The sequence below is a fragment of the Rhinolophus hipposideros genome, assembly GCF_964194185.1.
Source record: "Rhinolophus hipposideros genome assembly, chromosome: 19".
Lineage (NCBI taxonomy): Eukaryota > Metazoa > Chordata > Mammalia > Chiroptera > Rhinolophidae > Rhinolophus > Rhinolophus hipposideros.
The window spans coordinates 29,581,594-29,602,507 of NC_138065.1; the positions used below are offsets into that span (position 1 = coordinate 29,581,594).

Here is a 20,914-nt window from a genome sequence, read left to right on the forward strand (position 1 = left end):
AGGCGAGGGTAAGAGTCCAGCAGAGATAAACACGCCCAGGCATTCTTTGCCAACAGCTCCTACTAAGAGTCAAGGAAGAGGAAGAGGCCTGGGGGGTGGAGTCCAGGCAATCCTACCGAATCTCCAAGGCCTAGTGGTGAGCAGGGAGGGAGGGGTAGTCAGTCACGTAGCAGTGAAAGGAGTGATGGAATTCCAGGCTTTATGGGGGCGGGTGTGCATGAAGTGCCCCCATGCTGTCCCCACCAGCCTCCTCCCCTGGAGAACTGAGGAACGAGGATGCCAGGCCTTAGGGGCACAGGGTGATATGTAGGGGTCCGTCCCAGCCATTCCCTGCTCACCACCACCACACCATCCCCAATGCTATGACATCAGGGTCCCAGAAGCCTGAAGACAAGCTGCCTGCACAGTGGTTATTCCTACCCTCAGCTCCAGAAGTGGGGAAGATGGGCACTGCTATGTAGTCCACAGGAAGGCTGCACCATGACCACCTGAGCCAACACGACTAGCCCAGCCCTGGCACTACCCCTATGCCGGCACACCTTTCCCCATGTCCTCCACTGGCACCCCTAGACTGTCTTGCTGCCCATGAGGGCACAGCCACACTGGATCACCGTGACCTTGAAGGTGGCTCCAGCAGCCTGTGCCAGGTCAGTTCCTTCCAGTGGTCGCCATGGCACCCTGGTACTTCTGCAGCCAAAAGCCAAACAGCCAGAGTCCACCTGCCAGGCGGCCGCTGCTACCCCTAAGGCACAGAGCACCTTCTGGGGGACCCTGGAGGCAGCTGCTGCCCAGTCTTGGAAGGGCAACCCTAGCAACCTGGGCTGAGAAGAGCCACAGCTCACTCTGGAGCTCCTGCTCTGCCCTCCCTCTGGCCTTCCGAAAAAATGACAGATTGGTTTCAGAAATCACCCTTGCTTGCTGTCAGGCAGAGCAGCACCCTCCACCACCCCCAATACTATGAGTGAGAGGACCAAGGAAGTACTGAATACTTCCCTTCAGGGTCTCACTGGTTATCACTTGGGTAAGGTGTAGTTCCTCTAAGCAGCCGCAATGATCAAAGGCAGAGGAGCCTGAAGCCACCAGGCCTGGTAAGCCAGGTGCACGGAGGGCGTGGTGGAAAGTGTGCAACCCAAGGGGACCCCAGAGAAGGGGCTGGAACACCCCCCCCCAAAGGCTTACTAATCACACCCTCTAGGTCAAAGTCCCACCAGCTGTACTCAAGAGTGGTCCAGAAATGGCCATTTTAATGCAGAAAATCAAGATAATTTACAAATGAATCACCTTGTGGGCCCAAGCAGAAGGCCCTAGGGGCTGTGAGGGCAAAAGGAGGTGGAGGCCCTTGAGAGTTGGGCAATGAGCTCAGTCAGCACTTTCACCCCAGGCTCTCGCAGGCCTGGCCCCTGCCCCTTGACTCCCACTAGTCATTCCCAAGTGGGGAGACCCTGGGTCAACTTCAGGACAGAAGGTGGACATGGAGAGAGAGATCCTTGGCAGTGAGGGCCTGGAGGGCAGGGGGAGGAACAAAGTGGGCGGTGGCTGTCCCCTCTGTCAAGCCACAGCATGAAACAGAGCTGGGCTCTGGAGGTCCAGCCATCACCACTCCCTTACCTTCCCTCCCAGCAAGCTGCAGAGGGAATGACAGAAGCACAGCAGAGGGCACAGGAGGGGAGCAGGAGTCCTCTGAGGTTTGGGAAGGAACGATTTGATTGGATCTGGCTTGGAGAAAGGGAGGGATGTCACATGAGGCAGCTGCTCGGGAGCTGTCAAACCCAATTCTAGACCAACCCTCCCCTGCCCCCCGCCCCAAGATATGTACATCCATCTGTCAGAGTTGGCATGATGCTGGTTTGGGCTCAGCACCTCCCACATGGGACCTTGTAGGGAGATGGGCTGGAGGCTCAGGGCACTGGAGGTAGAAAGGAGCCCTCCCAACCTTCCCCCCTCCCCAAACCAGGAAGGTCAAAGACACATCTAAGGCAGCCCAGATTCCGCCTGGCCTGGGGCTGGGAATACTAGGCTTCCCAGGGATGGTTGTGGTCTGGGCCTTGGCTGGCTGCAGGCACTTCCCCCAAGTCAGGTAAAGGGGACCCCCCCATGCGGGGTCCATCAGCCCCTCCGAACAAGAGAATGTGGTCACAGCGGCACCCACTGGGGGCTGGTGGCACGGGTGGAGTCTTCTCCATGGACACACTCCTGTCCCCTCTCCCACCTTGTCCAAGGGTATGGACTCCAGAGCACAACTGAGCCATGGAGAACCAGCCTGCCAAGCAGATGGGGAGGGGAGGGATGGGGAAGCTGGTCACTTTGGCATCTCCAAGGCCGACACATGAGGCTTCACCTTGAAGTACTGGTTGAATCGGATCACCGCGTACCTACCAGAGACAGGGAAGAGAGCTGGGGGTCAAAAGGGAAGGTAGGAGGGCCCTGCTGCGGGACTCCCACTATGAACCAAATTTCTCAACAGCTCAGCCCATCTAGGTCTAGGCAGACCAACTCCAGCCCAGGCTGATTTTTTTTTAACTTCAGCTATAATTTTATTTTTCTTCTTAGATCAGACAGGAGCAACCCTTCCCCAAACAAGGTCATTTTTTGATTTTTTACAGCTCAGTAATGTTAAGTACATTCATACTGTTGGGCAACAGATCTCCAGGACTTTTCATTTTGCAAAACTGAAACTCTATACCCCTTAAACAGCAACTCAATTTCCCCCTTCCCCCAGTCCCTGGCAGCCATCATTCTGCTTTCTATTTCTATGAGTTCGACTAATTTAATTACCTCATATAAGTGGAATCATACAGTATTTGTCTATTTATACCTGGCTTATTTCACTTAGCACAATGTTTTCTCAAGGTTCATCCATATTGTAGCATGTGACGTAACTTCCTTTCTAAGGCTAAATAATACTATATTGTATGAATTGAGCACATTTTGTTTACCCATTCATCCCTCGATGGACACCTGGGCTGCTTCCACCACTTGGCTGCTACAAACACGGGTGTGCACATATCTCTTTGAGACCCTGCTTTCAGTTTTTTTGGCTATATACCGACAAGTAGAATTACTGGAACATGAAACAACTCTTTTTAATTTTTTGAGGAAGTACAGTATTGTTTCCCATAGTAGCTGCACCATTCTACATTCTCAAGGGCACTGCACAAGGGTTCCAGTTTCTCTACGTCCTTTGCCAATCCTTGTTATTTTCAGTTTATGTGACAGCAGTCATCCCAATGGGTGTGAGGTTGTTGCTCACTGTGCATTTGACCTGCATTTCTCTAATAGTTGTGAACAGTTTGAAGCCAGGGTAGTGATTCCTCTTTGGCTGACAGTGGATAGGATAATGGGCAAGGAGACTGGACCAGGATGGAAGACAAAGTGATTCCTGGCCCTTAAAGACATATGTACCTCATATGACAGGGCCCCCCAAGGAGTGAATATTCAAGTACAGTGTGAGAATAACCCATAGTGCATCACTAAGGGCCACTGTAGGGGGAGTTGGGTCTGACACCCCACACAGTAAGCACTAAACCACAGAGTGACCTCAATGAGTCACTTCCACTCTCTGGAATGCTGTCCCCTCTGCTATAAAATGAGGGCTGGACTCATCTTTCAGATGGATTTGCAACAATTCTGTTCACAACCAGGCCCTGTGGATAAGGGCACTGGAGTAGCAGGATGCAGGGAAAGTGTCAAGTCCCACCACCAGGCAGGCGGGGAGGATGAGAGAACTGCAGGCTCCCTCAGAGGGCTGCTCTGGGCTCCCGGCCTCCCCTGGAGTAGTGACCCCACAGACCATGGGCCGGCTGGTATCAGGATGAGTTAGCAGACGATTGGACTCTGGATGTTCTATTTGGGTTGTCCTTTGCCCCTACACCCTCGGCTCAAGGCTCTTCCTTTTCTCTTCCCCACCCACGCTGCCCCCAATTTGTCCCCTGTGCTCACCTGAGGAAATCAAAGTCAATGGTGGAGAACTGGTTCTGGATGAGGGCCCAGAGTGCCCAGAAAAAATGAGATGCCTAAAAACAGAGCAGAGAGGATTAGCATGGTGAATTCCCAAGCCGTCGTGGACCCCATGTAGCCAGAGGGACACAGTCACTCTGGAAAACACAGAAGTAGGATGCTGGCAGAGACAAGCATTTGGGGGCTGCACTCCCTCCAGAAAAAGGAAAGCAGAGTCGGTTCTACCCCCGCTGGAAGGGCATCAGCTAGATGGTGCTTCTCGCGCTTTCAGTTTTTTCCCCAACTCGAGCAGAGTTCAGCCCCAGGCTTGTACCATACCAGGGCATCTCCTCATCTTCAAGGCCAACGTACTCAAGATGAGATGAGCCCCTAAGCCAAAGCTCAGGCCCAGTGGAAGGGCTGGTACCTCAGTAGTGTCCTGGCCACATGGCCATCAGAAGTCTGGTCTGCTGCAAGACCCCCTAAACTGACCTTTCCCTCTCTTCTATCAGGAGGTAGGGTCAGATTGGCAAATGAGTGTAGATGGGGTAATAAGAAGCCCAAGTGTGGGCTCTAAGCACACAACTGCTCTCCCCGTAGCCAGAGGTGCCCGTGGGGCCCAGGTCACCCCAGGCTCAAGAAGCCAGAGAGCCATGCTTCCTGCTGCCCCCAAACAAACTGCAGTGATAACAATACTTTCCCAGGCTGGGGTCCCCCACCCCAAGTCCTGCTTGCTCTGCGGTAGGCAATGTAGTATCTCTCTCCGCTTCTCTTTTCAGGACTTAAAGGCGGGCGTAGATCAATTAGCAAGTACGAATGATCACTAAAAGATTACCAAGAGGTAGGCAGGGTGGAACAGTTAAGAGGAAGAACCCGAAGAAGAATCAGCCTTGTGCAAATGAAAACAGAACAGGCAACATAAAATCCCAAGTAAGCAAGATTTTACTTAAGCTCTATGATGAATAGTGAAATTCAGGACAGCGGACTTGTCTTCTTGCTTATGCAGGGGCGACATTAATAAGACTAGTTAGGAACCCCTGGGGCACACGCCAGTGGAGACCTGGCATGAACCATGTACCTTGGATAAGTGACACTGAAAATCAAGAACTGACAGCACAGTAATTGGAGCAGGAAGAGCCTGATGGGAAAGGCTTACAAAGAGTTCTGAGTCAGCAGAGGAAGCTAACCAGGAGGATTAGAGTTGACATTCTCTATCTCCTCCACAGGCTAAAAAAATAGTGAGGGCAGGTGTTTAACTGCAGCATGAAAGGCTATGGTTAGACACCAGAAAGAATTACTTGTCCAGATGACAGAACTAGGATTAGGAAGCTGGGATCTTTCCTGGAAATAGTAGTTCTCTAGGGAGGAGAGAATCTAGCCTTGATGGGGTAAGGGGAGCAGGGCATCTTAGTATTATGGGGCTGCCCTCCAGGGTGGGATACAGGAACACATGGCCTCATATCCGACCTGGGCTCTGCTTCGTCCTCCACAAGGCTGTGAAAGCGTACTGGGGGTGTGCCCAGAGACCCTCCTCCTGGCCTCTCCTTCCCCTGCCCCTTCCCAGTCACAAGCACTCACCAGGGCAAACTTGTTGACTTGCACATAGAGCCTCTCCACCTCCCTGGAGCTCACAGCCATCCCCTTTTGTGCTTGCAGGTAGTAGCGCAGCCACTGCAGCTGGGTCTCCTGTGCAGGGTACTGGCAGTAATCGACTTCATTTACACCTGATGGGAAGGTAGCACCACAGAAGATGCTGGGAGATGGCCCACCTGGGGACTTCCTCCAGCTCAGGTGTTCCCTGCTCCCCTGGAAACCTCCATCTGCTCTGCCCTGTGGGCTGTGCCTAGGAATTCAGCTTGTCAGACCATCTAACTTATCTGGCATGGGGTCGAGCCCCACCCCAGCTGGGGGCACTGCTTTCAGTGGGGCAGAGGGCAGACTGGTTGAGGGGCAAGAGACAGTCCTGGAAGTGATGAGGACTCCCTAGGGCAGCACCACTGTCTCTCCTGTGCCCTATATAAAACTATGTCACATAGGAGGCCCTTGGTCACAGCACTGAATCAGCGCCTAGCTGTCTTAGGTCCGATGCTAATCTCCAGTTAATCTCAGACAAGTCCTCTCCTCTCACCAGCACAAATCTCTTCACTGATAAAAGGAAGGGGCTGGACTTAATGTGTGTCTTAAACACTACTTCCTGGACTGCTTCCTATCTTAAACACTGCTTCCAGTGTTGAGCTGGCTACTTAAAGACATCACCTGGAGAGCTTGGTAACAACACAGATTCCCAAGTACCCCCCACTCCTGGTCCAATTCTGCAGATGACTGGGAAACATAGCAAACTTTGGAACCCCTGGACTAGATGGCCTCAATCCCTTCTAGTCCCTCCCTCCCTTGAGTCCTCAAGCGACCAGCCCAACAGGCACGGGCCACATCCTTGGCTCAGTGGCAGAGGCCTTGGCTTCAGAGCTCGTACAGAAAGTAGTTTATTTAAATAGAACCAGGACTGGACCATCTTCCCCAGTCTCTTCCTCCCTCTTCCTTCCTCCCTTTCCTTCTCAAGCTTTCCTTATATTTCTAGAGAAATACACAATCTCCTAGGTCCCCAAGAGTACAGCTGGAAAGAATCTCCTTGTGTAGATGTAGAAACTAAGGCCCAGAGAGAAGAAATTTGCTCAAGGTCATATAGCCAGTTAGAGGCGGGTTCAGGCTTGGAACTCATCTCCCACTCCCAAGAACCCAGGAGGTCGCTCTCCCTAGGTCCCAATCTCCTTCCCTGCCCTCCTCTTTCTGTCATGCTCACTTCTTCCTTCTTCACTCTCAACTTGGGAGCAGGATGCAATCTGCCCCTTTGGAGAAATTCCAGCTTGGTTTTGCTCTGTGTTGTGATGAGAAAGACTTAAAAAGCTTAAGAATTATCCCTTGTAGAAAGATCAGTGTGTCTGGCAACTGAGCACACACAGGCCCAGTTCCCTGCTGGTGACAGCCTCAGCTCTGTACTACTCCCCACTGCTCAGCTGCTTGCCCAGCTGGGGTGCCATGGTCCCTTGGGTTCCTAAATGCAGCTAATGGCCACGCCGGGGAGTCATACTACCCCCAGGTACAATCAGCACTTTACAGACCTGGTCACCTCGAGTTCCAGAACAGACAGGATTGGGCTGGGGAGTGGCTGAGGCTAGGCCAGGTGGTGGCTCCACAGCTGCCTCTCCTATCCTAAGCCTCAGGGGCTGAGCACCTCACACAGCCATTCTGGGGATGTCCCTCAACCCCAGTGTCTAGGGGCTAGTTCTTCAGTACCATCTAATTGTTTTTAACAAGCAAGCCCTCCAGCCAGCAAAACCTGCCCTGATTCCTTTACACAGATGATTCTATTATACACCCACGCCTTTATAGAGCTCTTACCCGCTCCTAGGAAACACCTCCCTCATTCTCCCTCTTCCAGTCCTGCCCATCTCCTGAACTCAGCAAAGCTTCATTTCCTAACACCAGCAGCAAATAACAACATGTGCTTAGTACGTGCTGTCCTTGTATGCGTCTCAGATCAATACTAGGAAGTAGGTACTATTGTCATCTCCACTTTACAGAAGCACAGAGAAACCAAGGCTCAGACAGCTAGTAAGCAGCAACACCAGGGTTTGAAGGAGTCTAGTTGTACAGTATACAGTTGGACCTAGTTCCACCTTATTATACTCATAGGCCACCAGGCAAGTAGCTATTTGCAGCTTATTCTCCTTTCTGCATGCTGGACACTTACTTACAATTGTGCAGGTTGTACTGGGTCTAAAAGAGCTTGGACAAGAGAACAAGTAGAAGCTGAGATTGTCCTGTGCTGGTCCAGCTGGCATGGACTGCATGTACTCAGAGGAGGGGGTCTTCTTCTAAATCACATGCCAAACTGAGGTAGCCTCAAGGATCCTACAGTGGGCACGTTTTCCTAATTGTGCCAAATTGCCACACGAGCTGGCAGGGGGGTGCTGTGTAGGTGGGTCCTGCCTGCCCCAGGAGAGTTGGAGCTCTCTCAAGGCAGGTTGTGTCTTTCCCCCTCAAGCTGGGATGTTTCGGAGGACAGGGGCTGTCTAGCCTCCCCCTCCCTCCCCCAAGTGACGAACCCCCTTTCATCCTCCCCCTGGACCTGGCCATCCGTCATAAGTTGGGTATTTTGGACACAGGCCAAACAGCAATGCCCTTCTCACCTGCAAACTCATTGAAATGGTTGCCAATGTCAAAAGCTTGGTAGTTGTAGCCGGCATATTCATAGTCAATGAACCGTACGTGACCTAGGAGGTAGAGGAGAGGCAGTGAGTGGTGGCCCCAGCAGATCTGGGCACAGGGCTTGGGCAAGCTTCCAAGGACCTCCAGAACGCACCCACTGCCTCTCGCTGGCCTCCGCAGCAACCTGGCCTTACCCAACCTCCTCAGCGGCTTTCTTCTAACCTGCTTCCTCCTGTCTGTTTCTCCATCTGTCTTCCCCCAGCTCCAGCTGTCCCTCTCATGCAGCGAGATCCTCAGACTCTCTCCATATAAAGACATCTGTCCTCAGTCTGGTTAAGGACCATAATAAAGCTAAGTGGGTGAAGCTCCCATCAGGACCACGGAAGGTCTTCCCTTTAGGAAGGTGTGGGGCAGCCAAGATGTCCTCAGAAACCAAAGGCGTCGTCAGGGGGAATAGCTCAGGTGCCCTAACACTGAAGATTCCCCACAAACCATTATTTTGAGTTCTTTCTTGGCACAGATTATTCTAAGTGGGAATGTGTTTACTTTTCCATTTCTCTTCTTACAAATTAAGACCTAAGCCAAAGGTCCCCTTTTGCTTGTGCAAGTACCAGCCCGAGGAACAGAACTCTGCTGGCCAGCCAGAACCAAAGAAGCCGTACCTTTGGTGCTGTCATAGATGATATTCTTGCAGAGCAGGTCATTGTGACAAAACACCACAGGGGAGTCCAACTGGGACAGGTGCTCCTTCAGCCAGGCCAGCTCCCGTTCCAACACCTCTATCTCAGGGACATCTGCAGAAAGGCTGGACAGTGGCAAGAAAGGTGGCCAGTGGAGGGAGGGCTGGTAGTAGACAGGTGGGTGCTTGGTCTCAAAAACCTTGAGCTCTGGCCCCCTCACTACATCTTACCGCAGAGGAAGGACCTTGGACAAATGGCTGACCTTTCAGACCCTCACTTTTGTTATCTATAAAATGGTACTAAGACTTCTTGTCCTTCTCATGTCCTGTGGTTACTCTAAGAAGCTGATTAAAACGTTGGCTTAAAAGCATTTTGCAAAGCACCCAAATCCCTGACTGAATGCTGTCCCTGCTACTTCGTGAAAGGGACGGGAAGGTAAGGAAGGAGGCAGGAGAGAGGACCGAGGAGGAGAAGATGAGTGTCCAAACTCACCCATCCCAAACTAAGAGAACAAGGGCAGCAGGGCAGAGATGCAAACAGACCTGCCCTCGGGATGTAGGAAAACTCCTAGGGGAAGGGGTAGCTCTCTAAAACTACTCTCCCCTCAAAGTTCCTCAAGCGAAGGGATCACAGTGCGCCAGGGAGGGGCTGCAGTGTTGGTGTCTCTGGAGGAGGTAGCAGCTGGTGTCACATAGAGGTCATATAGTCTAACTTATCGCACAGACAGGCCCACATAAGAAAGGAAAACAAGTTGCTAGCTGGGGTTCACTCCTACCTACAAGGCCAAAGGGATATTAGGGCCTTTCAGTGGAAAAGCACTTGCTGTGTAGCTCCCACATATCCTTGAACGAGGACTGTGTGTTTTCTTGTACCAGATCCATGCCACACTGGGCATGGACAACTGGAGGGCAGGAACAAATGTGCATGGAGGCCATTCTGCCCCCACCCCATCCACGGCACACACACGCATTACTGCTGAAAGAAATGCATGTTGAGGAATGAATGAATGGGTCCATCAGAGACCACGGAGAAGCTGACGAAGGTACACTGTACTCAGAAGCTCTGAACTTTGCTCCCCAGGAAGCACACAGGTCTGTGTACATTGAAAAGCCAAGCAGTCAGCAGAACCCTTAAAAACCTGGAACCACCAATGGGAGGGGGGGCTAGGGTTTTATCTGCACTCATGTGTGTCCTGTTTGCTCTCTTGTCCAGGGAAGCAAGAGTGCGGGCGGGGGATGAGAATGAGACAGGTCCTCCTAATGCTCCCAGGGGACAGCCCTGCTGCCCCTCCCCCAGCCCAGAGCCAGAACACATGGAAGAGTATTCAGTAACTAAGGAATCTCCATGTGTCCCCGGAAAAGGATGAGCAGCAAGCTCCCTCCCAGGCTTGAGAAGGTCAAAGCTCAAGAGGATCTTAGGTTTCTAGTCCAATCTCACAGGGAAACTGAGGCCCAAGGAAAGGCAGTCTTCCTCCCAGCCTCCAGGTGTCTCTTGCCCAGCTGGACCCTCTATTTCCTCACTGAAAAAAGTGGTCTTCAGCCGGTCCAAGGATCCAAAATCAAGCCGCGCCTCCGAACCGTAAGGGCCCCAGTGCCCCCCAGAGGCTCTGCACAGGCCACTCTGAGTCTGAGCATCTGTCAGGGGCCCCCATCCCATCCTCACTGAAGTTAATCTGTATCCACTGGGCTGCAGAGAATTTGTTTTCCCTCTTGACTCTTCTTAAGAAACTACCTTTTCTTTTAAGATTCTTTTTTTCCCCTTGGACTGAGACCATCCAAAGGATCAGAATAAGGAGGTGTTGGTTTGCCTGGGTCTCAGCCTGAAAATCATGGTTTTGACATTCAAGGTGTCTGCTGCCCAGGCCCCGACATCTGTTTGACCTTCACACCACTCAGCCCAAGGCCACACAGATGGTCACTGTGGGAACAATCCCAGCCTTCTACTTCCTCCCCCGAGCACCTGAAACATCGCCAGCGTGGCTTCCTTCAGCCGACACCACCGCACTCTCAAGGCTATGGGCCTGGCAGAACAGTCATCCCCACCGCATCTCAGAAACCTTCACATCCCAGGCAGGGCTGCTCCTCTGCCCCTCGAGGCTGCTTGAAGGGGGTGAAAGGGCCTGGCGTTCCTCCTGATGAAGGCACTGATGCCTGGCAAGTGTCCACTCAGCTCTCAGGATCAGGGCAAGGGAAAGGGGGCTTTCTAAGTGTTCAAACTTACATCACCTTTGCCCTCACACCACTCAGCCCATCTGAGTCTCCTCTTGATGCCCCGGAGCCATAACCAACCCCACATCCTCCTGGCCACCTGGACACTTTCATGCCCACCCAAACACCACGGCTACCACATCTGCTTCCACAAGGTCTCTGACTCATTCCCCTACCCTCCACCCCAACCCCATGAAGCTGCCCAGGGCAGTGTTTCTCCAAATGTGGTTCCTTGATCCCTTGCCTTAGAATCACCAGGGGAGCCTGTGAAATGCAGACTCCTAGGATCCAACTTGAGACAACCCGTCACTCTCCAGGGTCAGACTGGGAACCTGCACTTAGCAAGCACCCGAGGAATTTCATGATCAAATTTAGGGAATCCCAGTGCTACATGATGCCCATTCAATGTCAGTACTCCTCCAGCTGGTTTCCGTACTACAAATCCCCCCTTTCCCTAACTCCTATCCAAGTCATCCTTCACAAAGCTGGAAAGCTGTCTTCCTCCACCACAGTCCTGGTCAGGTTCCGTGTTTCCCCGAAAATAAGACTTAGCTGGACAATCAGCTCTAATGCATCTTTTGGAGCAAAAATTAATTTAAGACCTGGTCTTATTTTACTATAATACAAAACCGGGTCTTATATTAATTTTTGCTCCAAAAGACGCACTAGAGCTGGTTGTCCAGCTAGGTCTTATTTTTGGGGAAACACAGTTACTGACCTGAGTCCCTGGCTCAAACACCTTCACAATGAGTGAATGACCTCCCACTGCTGCTAAATTGAATTTTCGCTCCTGGCACGGAAAGCCCCTCACAGTCTAGCTCCAACTCACACGACCTCTGCAGCCCCATCTCAAATGATCCCTCCCAATCTCTCCTAAAAGGTCTGCTCCAGCCAACTCATCTACTCATCATCCATGTGCAAGCCGTGCGTCTGCTCCAACTGGAGGGCCCTCCCTTCTCATCTCTGTCAAGAAGACTTTGCTTGGTTCTCCCACCCTGTATGTACTACACACCCTGACTTCTTCTGTAGCTCTGCATGTGCAGGTCCTATTTACCTAGAGGGCTCCTAAGAAGCTGTAGGAAGGGCCACTGTCACTTTGGTTTCTTACTGTATTAAATCCCAATCAATCAATGTTTGTAAAATGAAGGATGGACTAAGTCAGAGTTCTTAGGTAAGTTATTAGGCAGGGTTATTATGGAATTCAAGTACTTCATCTCATCTCGGTGATTGCTCTAGGTCAGGGTAGGTCATTCAGGGCAGGCATCATCCACTAAAGAGGCTTGAAAAAGTTAAGCAATTTGATTTGCCCAAGGTCAAAGGTGTCACAAGAGCAAAGGGAGTTTGCCAGCTCTTCTCCAGGGACCACTCCCCTTCCAACAAGGCCACCCCCTCTCTCTCTCACTCACTGACACCCACACGCGCGCGCGCACACACACACACACACACACACACACATAGGCTACACAGTGACAGCAGAGTCAAAGGAAGCTCAGGAGCAACACTTATGCTTACACATCAAGGCTGGACTCTAGTCCCTGAGCTGCCACTGATAGCAATGACAGTGGACAAGTCCCATCCCCACCCTAGGCCTCAGTTTCTTCGTCTGTCAAATGAAAATAGTGGGCTGGGAGATAACAGGTTCTTCTTGGCTCAGACACCAGACAGTCTTGCTCTCCATGTGCTGTCATAGTCCTAAGGGGCAAGGCAGTCCTTGTCCCAAAGATAACACTTGACATAGAAGGTCTAAACATGGGCCATGCTGGGCAAATAGTCCCAAGGCAGTGCTTGGTAATTCTTAAGTAGGATGATGCAGATAAAGTCGCTGTGTGTGCGAGAATATGACAGAGATACACAGTCGGGACAGAAGTCATTATTGTCTTGTCCTCTTCGAGGAGAGAAAGAGATACCCTGGCCCCAAACATGTGTACCCCACTCCCATCTGGAACAAGGGTGATGTTCAAGCCTTTTTTTGTAGGGGGCACGGTGACACCACTCTTTCCACCTTGCCCCCACTGTTTTCTCAGTACTCCAGGGTATGCCTGAAGAGTCAGGTATCTGAAGGCTAGAAGGACTCTCAGGTGTCCAGCCAGAGAGTGTAAGGTAAGGTTCTGGGAACCCTGTCCTATCTGGGGAAAGGTGATGTCAGGGTGGATGAAAAGAGCAGAGAAGAAACAAGGTGGGGGACAGGGTCTCCAGGGACATATGGGGAGAGAAGTGTCCAGGCAAGTAGCAGGAGTCTTGATGTCCCAAGGGCTTGTCGGTAGAAAAGCAGACTCCTTCAGACTGACTCTAACTCAGCCTTACCCCATTCTCAGAGGTCTGGGCCCTCCCTTCTCACTGCTGAGAAGGCAGCTCAGGCAAAAAGGGCCGTGGGCTGGGTATAGAAGCCCTGCTATGACTAGACCCTGACTGGGCAGAGCTCAGTCTCTGAGCCTCATTATTCTGTAAGTAAAATGGGGAGATATTGTCCCAAGCCCTAGACCCTGCCAAAACCAGAAGACTCAAGGAGAAATAGCACATAGGTCTAAAATAGTGCATCTAAGTTCCTCAGATTTACTCATCTGGCCAACTCTGCTTGGAGACAGGCTCAGCAATCAGGACTGAAACCCCCAAACCTCCTGTGGGGTGGGATGAGCAAAAGAATGGGGACAGGGATCACATTACGGTGGTCGAGACAGTGGTGCCTTGAATCCTCCCAGATCTTTGTACCTGGGGTTGATCTCGTTCTTCACAAGGGTGAAATAACTGTGCATCTTGTGCCAGAGAGTAGGCTTGGGCAGGCTGCCGTTCGCATGGATAGTGTGAATCTTCGCCATTTCTAAGGCGATTAGCCTACAGCAGAAAAGAGAAAGAGTACAATATCAAGTGGGGGGGTGGGGGTGGGCCCTCTCCGGGCTGCGCTCTCCCTACTCAGCCCCTCCTGACCTAGAGTCCATGAGGGAGCTAGCCAGAGGGTTGAGTGTGAGACTGTTACAAATCTTTTAAGAGCTCTCCATCTCAGCAGAAGGCATGAAAACAAGATAAGGCCTCTAGCCCAGCAGCTCCCTTTCCAGAACCAGAGCTGGGGCTGCTTCAGTCAGCAGAAGGGCAAAGCAGCGGGCTGTTGACCACAGGTCAATGACCCAGGTCGTGTACCCACAGCAACCTGAGGACAGATGGGGTCACTTGGGGGTGGGGGTGGTGCCCTTCCTCCCCCCTTGGACTCTGACCTATGCCCTCATGGGGAGGTGAACACCGGGTACCAAGGGATCAGGGGGTGGTGATGCCAGGCACTGAAGAAATGCCTGTCTCTTATCAGCCTGGCCAAAGTGGGGAGGGAAGCAGGCAGGCCCCAGGCAGCCCCTTCCTCTGCAGCAGGGAGTTGATGCTGGCGGCTGGGTGCCAAGGACGCAAAACAAACCAGAGTTCTATTTTCAAGTTCTCCTGTGGACATTATCCAAGGTCCCAGGAGAGAAGGAGGGGGCGATGGAGAGAGGAAAAAGCTGTACTGGGGAAGGTTGCTGGGAGAGGGTGTGGGGGAGGGAGGGGGGCAGGGTGTAGATGGAGGACTGACCAGTGAGAAAGGGAGGGCCTTGATAAGGACCCCATCGTCTGAGGCCCTGTGTCCCAGCTGGGCTCCCCCAGGCCTCTGCCAGCAATCCCTTCTAGAGCCCCATCCCCCACCCATTGCCAAGCCTCCAACATTCAAGCTTCCCTGCCTCTGCCTGTTTGTTGCTCGAATAATAATCACTGGGAAAGACAAGGCATTGGCTGTTTGAAACCTTGTTACCCAGCAGTTCCAGAGACAACCCCTCCCCTTGCCAGGTCCCAACAGGATAACAGGGCAGTCTAGGGGCTCCTATGGAAGCCTCCAAGGCTCCCACCTCCCAAAGGGTAGAGGGGGCAGAGGGCATGGCAGCAACCAAATGGGTGAGAGTTTAGCTTTTCTTTCAGAGGTCAGAGGCCCAGGGGTAAGAGAGAGAGCCTGCTGGGGTTTGGGCAAGGCTGGGGAAACAGACCTAAGAACCAGGCCTTCCTTTCCCAAAGGAAGATTCCTAATAGAACATGAACAGAGCATTTCCCTGAATATCAATAAGGCTGTTGTCTGGAATAGCAATGAAAGTAACCTCAAAACTCAGCATTTTTATGCTGCAGAGCCTCAACAGGCAGAGGTTGAAAGGTAGGGGTCAGGGCAACATGAGGCGCCGGCTCCCCGAGGCCTTCCTTGGCCTTTCTCTCAGAGACCCACCTTCACCCCAGAAACATAATGGTCTGTCCTGGAAAAGGATCAAGGAAGGGCTACTTCTTACATTTTGCCCAATTTCTGGCTCTCTCCCAAATGTGAAGTTCTCATTATCCAACCTAAAGCCACCTTCAATCTTCCTGACAACGGTAATTGTTTTCATGAGAGGATGAGTGACAGCATCAGATTCATAGGGGTGGTGAAAACTGGGAGTGGTGAGCACCTACCAGTACTTGAGCTTCATTGCACAAGAGCTGGGAGGAGTCAGTGGGGGAAGCCAGGACAGGACTCCCCAGCCCCCAACCCTGCTCTGACCTCCCCTCTCCAGGCTGGAAGCATGTGGAACTGCTCAGCTGGATCCTGAAAAGCCCCTCCCATGGGTTTGTATATCCCCACCGGAGATACACACACACCCAACTACAACAACCAACTCAACACTAATATCCTGGGGCCTCTCTAGCTCCAGAGGCAGTGCTCATGAGCTCAGGGTGGGGGTGAAGTTCTCAGATTCCCTCCTTTTATCTCTGTAGAGGGCTTGCCCGAGGTTCCCTGCAAATAGGGCCAGGTGCATTAACTTGGGGTTAACTGGGTAGCAAGTGAGGGAGCAAAGAAGCTTCTTGGTCTCCTCCCTAGGTGGGCCTTGTTGTTGTTCCTCAGAATTTGGAAGGCTCCTTCCCAGTACATGGGACAGGACAGAGCACAAGATTCCTGGGCAGACCCCGTACCACTGTCTGCAGTGTCAGAAGTAAACCTCAGCCCGCCTATGACCTCATTCTAGTCTGAGTGCCCTGCACATGGCCACAGCACTGGAGGAAGGACGGTACAGCCTGCCTGACCACCTGCCCAGCACAGTCAGGGGACAGAGAGAGCACCACGGGCGCTTTGGTTTTCCCCCTTCCAGGCCCCACAGCCTTGACATCAGCAGGGCATAAAAGTTAAGTCCAGTTCATGGGTCCTATATATACATCTAGACATTTAACGCAAAAGGTTTCCCAGGGGCCATAGGTTCTGAGCCTCTGGCTGCCTCAGCAGCTCTCCAAACCTGGGTTCCCACTTTGTCAGGGAATCTGGAAGGAGCTCACACTGGGGGAGGGATGGTGTCTCTCTGGGCTGATAAAAGCATGCTCACCCTGGATAGAGCCATTCTTCTAGCATGCCTGAGCTCTGGGGTGGGGGTGAAGGAGCAGGAAGCCCTGACAGCTCTGGGGATTTGGCTCAGATTTCATTTCCAAGGCTCCAAGATGTTTCCAGGTCAGACTTGAGGTGGGCTAACATACGGGCCAGGAAGGCGAGTCTTGCTGCATTTAGGGAGCCAGGTCCTCTGGTCAGGTCCCATGTTCACTAAAAGCCTCACCCAAGAACTTATCCTTCTTCTAGCAGGCCCCACTGAAAATCTATACAAAGCTATAGCCCCTCTTTGCAGAGCAATGCACATAAACACAAACCCAATTATGCAATTTCAGGGAGTTCATAGATCTTATAACTCATTCATGGACTCGACTCTACACCACAGAAGCTGGCCTAAGAATGTCAAAGCCTAAGGCCTGAGGGATCAGAGATGAATAGTACACCCTGGGCACCTTCCTCACCTGAAGAGCCGGGGTTCACGGATGTGCTCAGGCCCCAGAGCCATGCCCTGCATGTACTCATAGCAAAGCCCGTTCTGGAAGGTGCAGTAGAGTTTGGGGGCGCAGCCATGTGCTCGCAGCAGCTGGAAGTTCCTGACCTCGTTCTCCCGGTCCACCAGGAGCTCCGTCCGCTCCCCGTACACCCGAACCAGCACACAGTCACGCATGTCTTCCTCCACGTAGCAGGCCACCAGCTTGTTGGTGATACCATCAGTGAAGCGCTAGCATTGGGGAGAGGGCAGTGCAAGGATGTGTGGGGCAGGGTATCTGCTTTTGCCCCAGGACGGCCCAACTCCAGGATGGGTGTTTGAGCACACACACAGAGAGCCCCCAGCCCTTTACCCTCTCTTAGTAAAGAGCTCAGTACTGTTCCTAATGCTCACCCTGTTCCCAATGTTAGGGGTAGACTAGAGTTCAAGAAAACAATGGCAGCTTGGGCTCAGCCTAGGCACCCTCACTTCTCCTGGGTCTGTCTCCAACAGGTGGGATTTGGTGGTGGAGTCGTCTGCACATCACTTGGTGGGTAGAAGCCCCCTCCCCCTCCTTTCTCCTCCATCCTGGCCCTGAAAGAAACCTCTATGGACCAGAATGTGGCAGAGGAGGGTCAAGATCATCCAGGACGAGCACATCTCTACCCAGCTGCCTCTCACTGCTTGCAGGCAGAGGGCTCTTTGCTATGCCTCCTGCCCCATCCAGGGTACTGAGGTTGGCACCCATCCCAGGGCTTTGGTGGTCAGAGCTCCCTAGGGCCTCTGAGTTCCTCTAATGTCCAAAAAAGACATTAGACCCTGGGATGGGAGACCAGGCTCCCCCAGAGTGTGACAAGGAGGAATGAATCATGGAATTTATAGAGCACAGTGTGACAGAGCTGGAGGGGCCTTAGAGGACATCTGAACTAATTCTAGGTGGGGGAACTGAGGCCCAGGGAGGAAGGGAGTTGCAGATACCATGTTAGGCCAGTACTGGAATTAATCTCAAGCCTGCTTGATGCCTTGATACTTTTACACGAAAGTGGGCTTTTTATTTTGAAAATGCTACCCACCCACCCCTCTCCCAAGAGGTGTCTGTCAGCCTCCACACTTGGTCCTGAACCTCACCTTTACCCTCCCTGAAGGCCCATCAGCATGGAGCCCCTGCCACTCTAGTACAAGCTGCAGATGTTCCCCTCAGGGCCGATCCTCCATAGGTAGCTCCCAGAGAGGATGGGATGGTGGGCAGGTGACGACTCTTTTCAGAGGATGCAGGTCAGGGGAGTCAGTCTGAGGTTCCTCAGTGGGAGCCTCTGCCCACCTGTGTCCTAGTGTGCCCAGCAAGGGACGGAGAGGCGCGCGCGCGCGTGTGTGTGTGTGTGTGTGTGTGTGTGTGTGTGTGTGGCGGGGGACGAGGGGGTTGTGGTCGTGGTAGTGTTGAGCCAGAGCCAGGGCGATAGGGCTGGCCGGAATTCTGGGACCCGCAGGGGCCGCTCAGAGGCTGGAGATTTTGCTCCCACCACGGGGTAAGAAGGGGCAGCAACGTGTTTGTGAGTGTGGGGGGTTTCCTGAAAAGTTCCTGCCGCCTCGGGTATCAGAGCCGGCTGGGCACACGCCGGGGGGCTGCGAGGGGCAGCAGCGCGCCGAGACAGGGGTGGGCCCACAAGCGCAGCACGCTGACAGTGGGCAGGTGGACCTCTGAGGTGCCAGCCCGCGAGTCTGAGAGGAGGCGTGTGTCGAGGGCGCGGGAGGTAGATGGATCGGGAAACAAACACACAAACCCCCATCCCCATCTTCCTACGCAGCAGCCGCGCCCCCTGGGGCCAAGGCCCGGAAGGATGCGCGGACAAGCGTCCCCGCACGCCCGCTCGGCTACCTTGGTCTGAACTTGCTCGGGCTTCCAATGCGGCCTCAGCTCCTGGATGAGGCGCAGGGCGCCGGGCAGGATATCGTCCTGGTGCACAGAGATGCCGAAGTACGGGACGGCAGCGGCCCGCAGGGGGCCTGGCGGCTCCCGGCAGCCGGCGCCAGCTGCCGCGCTCTCCTCCATGCTCCATGAGCACTGCCGGCCGGGCGTCGGCCTCCTCAGGTAAAAGGTCGAGCGCGGCACGGGAGCCGAAGGGGGTGCAGCCATTCCCAGCGGCCGCCCCCTCGGAGCCGCCGCGCGCACGCTAGCCCCGGCGGGGGGGGCCGGCGCGGGGGACGGCGTGGTGGGGGAGGGGCCGGGGGCAGGCCATGACTCGGGAGCCCCTGCCCGCCTGGCTCGCAGCCTCGCAGCCCACCGCCCCAAGCCGACCCGGGGACGCCGGGGCCGGCCGCGATTGTGACATCACGGGCGCAGGCCGCGGAGCGGGGGCCGTGGGAACGCCCCCTTCCGCCCTCGCTAGCCCCGGCCCGCGGAGAGTGTGGCCTTCTACCCTCGGCTGCTGCGGCCGTTGCTACCTGAAGTGTGGGGCGGGGAGACGCCCCCGGGAGGCCGCGGCGCGGGGGCGGGGCCGGGGCCGGGGCCGTGACGCAAGGGCGGGGGCGAGGCCGGGGCCTGGACGAGAGGGTGAGGGCGGGGGCGGGGCCGTGACAAGAGGGCGGGGCCGGGGAGAGGCGGGGGCGCCCCTCCCCCCACCCCAGCTGGGGTTCGCTGACTCCCCCACTTCTGAGAGAGCAAGGTGGTTCCTCCCTCCCACCGTGGCTGGGGCCTCTCTGCCTCTGACAGGGCACGGAGAGGATTCTTCCTGAGTCCCCACTCCACCCTGCAGTAGGAAGATCCCGCTACTTCCAAGAGGTCAACTTGGGCGGCCCACCTGTGTCCAGCTCCCTGCCTCCAGTCCATGGACTCCTGCAAAAGGCTCTGTGGCCCCTGCTGCAGGTCAAAGACCTTTCCCTGCAGGGAAGCCCCCAGGCAAAATCCCCGTACACACGGCCAGACACACATTAACGATGGAGAAGGAACATTGGGTGGTGCATGTTGGGGGTGGGTGTGCCAATGGGGATCTCACCAGTCACCAGCCCAGTGGGAGAGCTCTCACTTCCCCACCCAGAAAAGTGTCTACAGAAAAGGGGCTCTTTTCTATTTCCTCAAATTGTCCCTTTCACCTATTCAGGAACCTCTCAACCACAAGTCCCCATCATTATTGCTGTCCAGAATCCAGCTCTGCCCAGAGGAACTTCTGGGATGATGAAAATGTTCTATATCATGTCCAGTGCAGTGGCCACAGCCACATGTGACTATACCGCACTTGAAATATGGCATTTAATTTAATTTTAATGTAAATAGCCATGTGTGGCTGTCATATTGGATAGTGTAGGAGATGATGGGGAGCTGCCTACTTAAGGTCATGGAACCTCAGGATGTGGGGCTGGAAAGGGCACTGACTCAGACTCTTCCTTTTTGCAGTAAAGAATTAAAACCAGGCAGGCAGGCAAACTCAGAGAACCATGCACTTGGCTCTGCAGAGGGATGCTGCCCATGCAGGAATGGTGCCCTAGAGAAGCCCCGTGGTCCCACACAATCTCAAGAGGCTGCCATTCTAGAGATGTGAGGTTTGCAGTTACCTGGTTAGGCCACTCAGTGCTTCACCCTTTTTGGTCAAAAGAGGGGTGTGCAGCTACCATGTAGAAGGACAGCATCAGTGGCTTCAGGTGGATGCTGTCTCTCATTTCCTGAGCTACATGTCCCCTGCAGATAGCCCAAGGGGTGGGAGTGGGAGGAAACTTCAGCCTGTCCCAAATCTGTGAGATGGAGAGAACAGTGTGTGCTTGGGAATGTGGCCCCGTGCCAGGGTGCGGGGGGCTCTCCCTATGGAGGTGTACCTGCAGGTGAAAAGGTGGAAAGCCGCTAGGGCCTGAGTCTGATGGGCTAGGTTCTAGTCTTGATTTTTCACACTCCACTGAACAATCTCAGCCAAATGCCTTCCATTCTCTGATCCTCAGTTTCCCCACATGTGAAAAGGGAGTATCAGTCAGATCTTTGTGTTCTACGTTTTTAGGTAATGATACCTTGGACTGCAGTGTAAGTGGCTTGGTGGGATCAGGGGCTGGGGGTCTGCAGTGCAGGAGAGGCAGGCCT

The 20,914-nt window shown here is 53.7% G+C and overlaps 1 protein-coding gene across 2 annotated transcripts; it reads right to left on the reverse strand.

The window, feature by feature from the left end:
- Positions 1–1,227: 1,227 nt before the first annotated feature.
- ETNK2 (ethanolamine kinase 2) lies at positions 1,228–20,167 on the reverse strand. Of its 2 annotated transcripts, XR_013991746.1 has the most exons (9): positions 18,728–20,167; positions 16,844–17,103; positions 13,742–13,864; positions 8,808–8,950; positions 8,127–8,210; positions 5,515–5,660; positions 3,940–4,013; positions 1,908–2,372; positions 1,228–1,501 (listed from the first exon to the last, which is right to left on the reverse strand). XR_013991746.1 is itself a non-coding variant. In XM_081026376.1 (8 exons), the coding sequence occupies exons 1-8, from the start codon at positions 18,983–18,985 to the stop codon at positions 2,300–2,302; spliced, it is 1,161 nt and encodes a 386-aa protein (XP_080882502.1). In that variant the 5' UTR covers positions 18,986–20,167; the 3' UTR covers positions 1,228–2,299. The 2 variants fall into 2 exon arrangements, 1 of the variants encoding a protein (XP_080882502.1); XM_081026376.1 differs by having other exon boundaries at positions 1,228–2,372.
- Positions 20,168–20,914: the final 747 nt, after the last annotated feature.

Excerpts from the sequence above, each read along its gene's own strand:
- ETNK2 (XM_081026376.1), bottom strand. The coding sequence starts at position 18,985 with ATGGCTGCACCCCCTTCGGCTCCCGTGCCGCGCTCGACCTTTTACCTG. Across the intron at positions 8,211-8,807 it reads CATCTATGACAGCACCAAAG|GTCACGTACGGTTCATTGAC; the intron begins GTACGGCTTCTT and ends TCTACCTCCTAG. Across the intron at positions 4,014-5,514 it reads AAGTCAACAAGTTTGCCCTG|GCATCTCATTTTTTCTGGGC; the intron begins GTGAGTGCTTGT and ends CTCTGTTTTTAG.